General features: G+C 34.6%; 1 protein-coding gene across 4 annotated transcripts; it reads left to right on the forward strand.

Annotated features, from left to right (window-relative positions):
• The first annotated feature begins 937 nt into the window (after nucleotides 1–937).
• On the forward strand, nucleotides 938–7,192 carry LOC145077753 (receptor-like protein EIX2). Of its 4 annotated transcripts, none has more exons than XM_079023022.1 (3): nucleotides 938–1,021; nucleotides 2,095–2,253; nucleotides 2,560–7,192. In XM_079023022.1, the coding sequence occupies exon 3, from the start codon at nucleotides 4,623–4,625 to the stop codon at nucleotides 6,987–6,989; it is 2,367 nt and encodes a 788-aa protein (XP_078879148.1). In that variant the 5' UTR covers nucleotides 938–1,021; nucleotides 2,095–2,253; nucleotides 2,560–4,622; the 3' UTR covers nucleotides 6,990–7,192. The 4 variants fall into 4 exon arrangements, with proteins under 4 accessions (XP_078879148.1, XP_078879150.1, XP_078879151.1 ...); XM_079023024.1 differs by having other exon boundaries at nucleotides 4,679–7,192; XM_079023025.1 differs by having other exon boundaries at nucleotides 4,729–7,192.
• Nucleotides 7,193–7,601: the final 409 nt, after the last annotated feature.

Raw genomic sequence — 7,601 nt, forward strand, 5'->3', positions numbered from 1 at the left:
TATATCCTAGTATGTAGGATGTTCCTATGCTGAAGTGATCTGTTAAATTGGTATCCAGGTATGTAAGATGCTGCTATGCTATAGTGATCTGTTATATTTGTATCCTGATATATATGATGTCGTTATGTTGAAGTGATCTGCTCGTTTGTTATGCTAAAAGACTATTATTTAAATAGGAAAAAATGGTGAGGTAGGTAAGGTAAGGTGAGGGGGTAGGGTTGGGGGTGTATTTATTTAAGTAAACAAAAAAATCAAGGGCAAAATAGTCTTTTTAGGTAAGACATGGACCAAAAACGTAAAAAAACAAACAGTAGGGACCTTTCGAGCTAAAAAACAAGTTAGGGACCAAACACGCAAATTACCCTAAACCATAGGGACCATTGGTGTAATTTACTCTAAAAATAATTTTCGGTGATTTTCGATTCGATCTTCAACGATAGATGATTTTAGTAGCTTGAGACATTCTGAAAGTAATTATGAATATGATATCTTTAATATACATTATAAACATAAGATTACATACAATTGGTCCTTAATACATAGCGATTCGTGGTGGTTTGACCATCGAACACTAACTAATTTTTACCAATTGTTACAACAGCTGCCACACACTGGCAACCCTTGCCCACGCTGTGGCGGTCCAATAAAATATATGTGCTTTTATTCAATGCCACGCTGTGGGCATCCTTGCACCATGCCGTGCCACAGGTTTTCCCCCAAAACTCCATCTTTACCTCATAAAAATATAAAGCTAAACTAGTCTTGAACACGGGTGTTACAAAGGTCATGATTTCTGATCAATATACTTACACAACACTCATAGATGGGCTATCCAAAGCAAAGAGATTGGAAGATTCAAATATGGTTTTAGAAGATATGTATATTACTTTTTTTGTGGCAGATTTTTGTGATGATTAGGAAATTTGTGGGGCAGTGTTGGTTGTGATCGTGGCAAAAAGAGCAATACGGTGGTGGTGTATGGCTACATGATGGGGATTTGGAGACCCTAAAAGCGTTTCAGGTAGCTTCTATTTAAATAATCAATGAACTAGATAACTGTCTTATTTGAAATAATATTATTTTATGTTCAAATCATGGTTTCTACATGTCTCATACTCAACTATAAATAGAACCTTATACATTGGAATTTTCAAGTACTCTATTTTTAGATACTAGATCCAAAAATTGATCCTCTCTCGCCTCTCTCCTAATCTTTCTACGGTTCTTGTGTTGTGGGTGTGAACCATTAGAGGCTCGCACACAAATAGAGTTTGTTTTCAAAGATAATTCTAGATTGCTTTGTTGGAATCAAAGATTTGTTTACAATAACAAATAAAAGGTATGCAATTTTGTGAATTTTGTTTAGGGTTTAGAAGATTTGATGTTCAATAATATGTTGCTTACATAGTGTTATGCCATAGATCAAAGTAGGCTGCACGTACCCTTAAGAATATAATGATTTTTCATTACATGTAAAACCTATCAATATCTTATATAAGTTAACAATAACAAAAATATGATTAAATTCACCAGATACATTACTCGTTTGATATGGTCCTAAAACATAAGATTTCATGAATATATCATATAATATCCTAAAAGGAAACCTATTATAACTTTTAAGATGGTAAAAGTAATATGATTATTTGTTACATGTTTTTTATTCATTTGGTGATGATATTACTAGCTTATAAAAAAAATCTATTATCACAATGTTTTTTCAATCTTATTCATACAACAAGGAACAATGCCCAAATTATTCATAAATAAATTTCATTAAAGTATATTTCTGGTATACCCGAAAATACCTGACCCGAATCATCAACCCGGATACCCGAACTATAAGACCCGAATTGTAAATAGTTCAGGTTTCGGTTCATATTATTTTATGAAAAAACTCGAACTACCCGAAGCTCGAAAATTTTACCCAATCAACAGACCTAATTAGTAACAGTGATTAGTAGTAGATAATAAGCAATAAAGAAAAGATAAAAGCGCTATTTTGGCAAAACCATAGGGACCAAGATTGTGTTTTACTCTAAAATGAATTAAATATATATTAAATAACGGAAATATGACCAGATCTCGTATCAGATGAAAACGAGGAAGTTCGAGTAAAGCGAAAGACGAAGGAAGGAGAATTCATGAAGTAAATCAGTGAATTGAAAATCATAGTACAGTCGATTTAAGCATATGACTTGTAATATTGAGGAGAAATCATTCTGGGTTGAACTGGGTGCCGATTTAGTCGAGGTATGTTGATTACATTTGTAAAGTTTGCTTAAGTTGTGTTAAATTAATGGTTGTAAGATGTTTAGTTGTTGGGATGTATGCTAAATCAAGACATAGAACTAACTTAGAAGAAAGTTGAGTTGAGATTGTGTTTCCTGACCTAATTTTGTCATTTTCTCGATTAAAATGGGTAATGGTGATTTGAGTGAATTAGGAAATGTTAAGTAATGAAATTGAGAATATTATATATATGCTAAAACTATGGGATGATGTCAACTTAAGTAAAAAAGAATCAACTAAATGATGAGGTGACGTATTGTGTTGCAGGTTTTCCATATCTCGGTTACTTGCAACAATATAATTTCTTCCTTTAATTTGATAACATCAAAAAGATTGGGGTCCCACATTGACACAAGCTCACCAGATCTTTCAATTGCCTCAGCTACTGCATAATTGCATGTTCTTTTTCCCCAGCAAAAGTAACCTGATTTTTAAGCACCATGTTTCTAACCCAAGCTCTCTTAAAATCCTTCTCCACTCCATTTATATTGATAGATAAGCACTCTAACATTGTTTCTTTTTCATTTATATTGGATTCAGAGAGTTTTGATCCCCAGACACTTCAAATACTCTTTCTTTTACTTTCCCTGAAAACATCTCCTGCTTACACTTTTTTCCTTTGAGGTTGTGAATGTTCTTCATTTTGCTTTCCTTATTTTATAAATGTAGTAATGCTTTGTTGACAATCACTTTCTTCGAACCAAACTCCACCACACTATGTGCTCTAGACCAATGGGATAAATGCAAGAAGTAGCAACCTAGTTTCATTTGTTTGTTTATACTTTATAGCATCCCATCTGCTGCTAACTGAAAGTGCTTAATTATGCTTTTTCTAGAGCCAATTAGACAGGTTATTGTAATTACTTTTAAAAACAAGTAAGAAAGCATTGAGTCAATATAAGTAACATAATCAACCATTCAATGTTACATTCCTATAACACTATTAGTTACCAAAATATAAGCATATCTAGTAAGTAAGACAAGAGAATAAAAGAATGGCATCAATTAGTAGAAATGCTATATATAATTATAATGTTTTGCTGGAGATGAGATTGAATTCAATACCTAGACAATGCCTCTGTAGTACATACATGAAGTTTCAATTTGGTTTTAAGAAAGGGAGGGCTTGAATTGAGATACACTTTCAGATGGATTAGTCTTTAGTGGAATGTCTTTGAGCATTCTTTTTGTTATAATTAAGTAGGTTATATTATGGATGGAGCAGCAATTACTGTAGTTTATGCACACATTTTAGCTATCCAAAACATTCTAATTTTGTAGGGTTTTTTTTATCATTATATTTATGTTGGTCCAACCTACAGAATTGAGATACACTTTCAATTTATATTGGATTCAGAGTCTGAATTCCAGTTTTGATCCCCAGACACTTCAAATACTCTTTCTTTTACTTTCCCTGAAAACATCTCCTGCTTACACTTTTTTCCTTTGAGGTTGTGAATGTTCTTCATTTTGCTTTCCTTATTTTATAAATGTAGTAATGCTTTGTTGACAATCACTTTCTTCAAACCAAACTCCACCACACTATGTGCTCTGGACCATTGGGATCACCCTCAAAATTTACAAACTTTTCTGTTTGGACCAACTTTATCTTTTTTGCTCATAATTACCATTTTAACCTCTCTTAAGTATTGGAAACCGAGATAATATAACAGCTTCGTAGCAGAACAAGTGTTGATATAGAACCATAAAGTGCCACTATATATGTTGTTATGCTCAAAAGCGAAAGGGATAAATGCAAGAAGTAGCAACCTACTTTCATTTATTTGTTTATACTTTATAGCATCCTACTTTCATTTCTTTCAAAGAAACATACCAATGTTTGGACCACCCCCATCTGCTGCTAACTGAAAGTGCTTAATTATGCTTTTTCTAGAGCCAATTAGACAGGTTATTGTAATTACTTTTAAAAACAAGTAAGAAAGCATCTGCTGCTAAGGTACATATGTAATTGTAGTGCTACAAGTTGAGAAGCATGACTTTCAAAGTCTTCAAACCAAATGTGTACCGTACAACTCTGGTGTTTGACTTGCGTTGTACTGTGAGTCTACCAAAAACAAAAATTATAGTTGTCATATCCAAAAATGTAAAACAAACAAGAAATTACTAAATATTTAGTGTTTGGGTTATTGAAATTCAATTTTATCCCAACAAAAAAAAGATGGAACAACGTGGGAAATAGGTGGGGAAAACATGTATAGGCATTGCTTGTTAGGTTGGATAACATACATAGTTTTAGTTAATTCTCTCTCTCTCTCTCTCTCTCTCTCTCTATATATATATATATATATATATATATATAAAATCAGAAAATGTTAAAAACTTTAGGAACCAATTTTAATTATTTTATTAATGGATTTAATCTTAGTTTGGCATGGAACTTTCCAAAGCTACTAAGCATGATCCCTTCTTTGTCAGAGCTTCATTTGTCAGGTTGTGGGCTGGATAAGACGCATCTATCTTCTCCACATCTTAATTACAGTACACTTTCTAACATCCAGCACCTCGATCTTAGCAATAATCCACTTGGAGGTATATTTCCATCTGTATTGACAAACATGAGCTCCCTAGAAGTCCTTGACCTTTCAGATACCATGCTGAATTCATCGCTTCCTATTATGCCTAAACTTCTAGAGCTTCATCTTTCTGGTAACAAGTTTAAGCAGATTGAGGATGTTGGAATCTGGAGACAGTGCCACCTGAAACAATTGAGTGTGACAAATAATGTGTTCCGTATGGAAATGACTGACCCACCAAAAAACGCATCAGAATGCTCCCAATATTCTTTGGAGTTGCTGGAATTAAGTCGGAGTTTAAAAGGTAGAATTCCAGAAACACTTGGAGGACTGGCAAACTTAAGAGACCTTGATCTATCATACAACAAACTGACTGGTTCAATCCCTGAATCTCTAGGAAGATTAAGATTTTTACAAGTACTTGATCTATCTGAAAACCAATTGAATGGTTCAATTCCAGAATCCCTTGGAAAATTAGCATCTTTAACAAATTTGGATCTAGGATCTAATTTATTAGACGGGACTATTCCAGTTTCGATTGGGCAACTTGCCAAACTCCGTATTCTCTCTATCTATAACAATTCTTTAGAAGGAGCGGTTACCGAAGCCCATTTTGCTAATCTTTCAGTGTTGAAGGTCTTGGATGCTTCTTCTAACACTAAGCTGACATTCAATGTTTCACGTGGGTGGATACCTCCATTCCAGTTGATATCTCTTAGTCTCAGCTCTTGCAATATCGGGAATGGATTTCCGCAGTGGCTTCGACATCAGAGGAAACTTGAAGAGTTAGAGTTGTCCAATGCTACACTTTCAGGGCCGCTGCCCACATGGCTGCGGAAGATGCCCATCATTCCTGTCTTAGATCTCTCTCACAACAAACTCAGCGGATCTTTGAAAAACCTTCCTAATGCAGGAAATGGTGATGCATATTGGCCTTCACCTGTATTACTTCTGGAATATAACCTTTTCAGTGGGTCAATTCCACGGTCATTATGCAGAAGAACAGATTTGGAAGGGCTTGATCTTTCAAGAAACATGTTAAGTGGGAAAATTCCCAACTGTATGGGGAATCTGCAGGGTTTGACTATCATGAGTATAAGCTCAAATCAGCTCTCTGGTGCCATTCCTAGCTCAATTGCTCTTATTTCATCATTATTTTGGTTAAATTTGAACAAAAATAACTTTACTGGTGAAGTTCCTCCAGAATTAGGGAATCTACAAGGTTTGGGAGTCTTAGATTTGGGTGACAATAAATTATATGGAAATATACCCAATTGGATAGGGAAAAAACTTACATCTTTGGTAGTTTTGAGTTTACACAAAAACCACTTCACTGGTAGAATTCCTCAATCTCTTTGCAAAAGTTCAAATCTTCAAATTTTGGATCTTGCATACAACAACTTAACCGGAACCATCCCTCCGTGTGTAGGAAACTTAAATGGCATGGTTGTGGGTCACTTGATGAATATGAATTTTTCAGATATCGATGATGATAAGAATGTGATTCAGGTCATGAAAGGTGTTGATCTTGAATATACAACAACTTGGGATATAGTGTTTAACATGGACCTTTCAAGCAATAAACTTGTGGGAGAAATACCGGTCGAGCTCACTGCACTTAACAAGTTGGTGGGTCTGAATCTGTCTAATAATCATCTGAGTGGGGGTATTCCAGAGAGCATTGGAAACATGATAAAGTTGGAAACTCTTGATTTCTCAAAAAACGAGTTGAGCGGAAGGATCCCTTCAAGCATGGCAGCTCTGAACTTTTTGAGCCATTTGAATTTGTCACACAACAACTTGTCGGGTCAAATTCCAACAGGAAATCAACTGCAGACGCTTATTGATGATCCATCAATTTATGCTGGGAACAAAGGTCTATGTGGACCTCCACTGCCAAACAGTTGCTCAAATCATCAAGATCCCACAACAACAACAAGCAAGAAGAAACACAAAGCAGCTGAGCAGACCAGAGTATGGTTGTTTTACGTGGACATAATGAGTGGTTTTGCAACAGGGTTTTGGGGTGTTATTGGAGTTCTGTTGTTCAAGAAGCATTGGAGACAGAAGCTTTTCATGTTTGCTGAGGAAATGGTAGACAAGATATATGTTGGAGTCATGGTAAGAGTTGCCAAAATCAAGAGAGGAAGAGAAGCTGCATAGATCCTCTGGAATGCAAGTAGTTCTTGAATGTATGTTATTAATAATAGTTTTGCTTTTGAGATATGCTATTGTGCTTAGTCCAATATAATACTATTTTGATTTTGTATTTGTATGGCCTTTGTAATATGAGTGTTGTTTAGAGGTGATAATTTACAAAATTTCTATTGTATTTGGTATTTATACATGATCAAGTTGTAGATTTAGATTACTGTGTATTTGAGTTGTAGGATTTTTTTTTTCTTGTTAATTCTGCTCTCTTGCTCTCGACTTTGACTCATTTGTTTCTTCATTTGTAAATTTTGTAGTTTTTTCTTTTATGTAAAGGGGGGTGTTTTGGTAAAAGGTGGAAATTTTTTGTTGGATTTGATATTTAGATAAAGATTATTGTCTTCTCTCATGAATCTGCAATGGTAGTGGTCTTGGTTGATTATTTGGTTCTGCTCATGAGTCTGCAAGTTATGAGAGACTAGATTAGGGTTAATCAGTATTGACCTGCTTGTGCAGTGAAAAGTGAAAACATACTGGAACATATTTTTTGAGATTATTTGGTCACCTATGTATTGATTTGACAAGTATAGTTGTATTATTACTATTTCCTTGAGTGCTGGAGCC

The sequence above is a fragment of the Lactuca serriola genome, unplaced genomic scaffold (assembly GCF_051521515.1).
Source record: "Lactuca serriola cultivar US96UC23 unplaced genomic scaffold, Lser_US96UC23_V15 Lser_V15_Un014, whole genome shotgun sequence".
Classification (NCBI taxonomy): domain Eukaryota; kingdom Viridiplantae; phylum Streptophyta; class Magnoliopsida; order Asterales; family Asteraceae; genus Lactuca; species Lactuca serriola.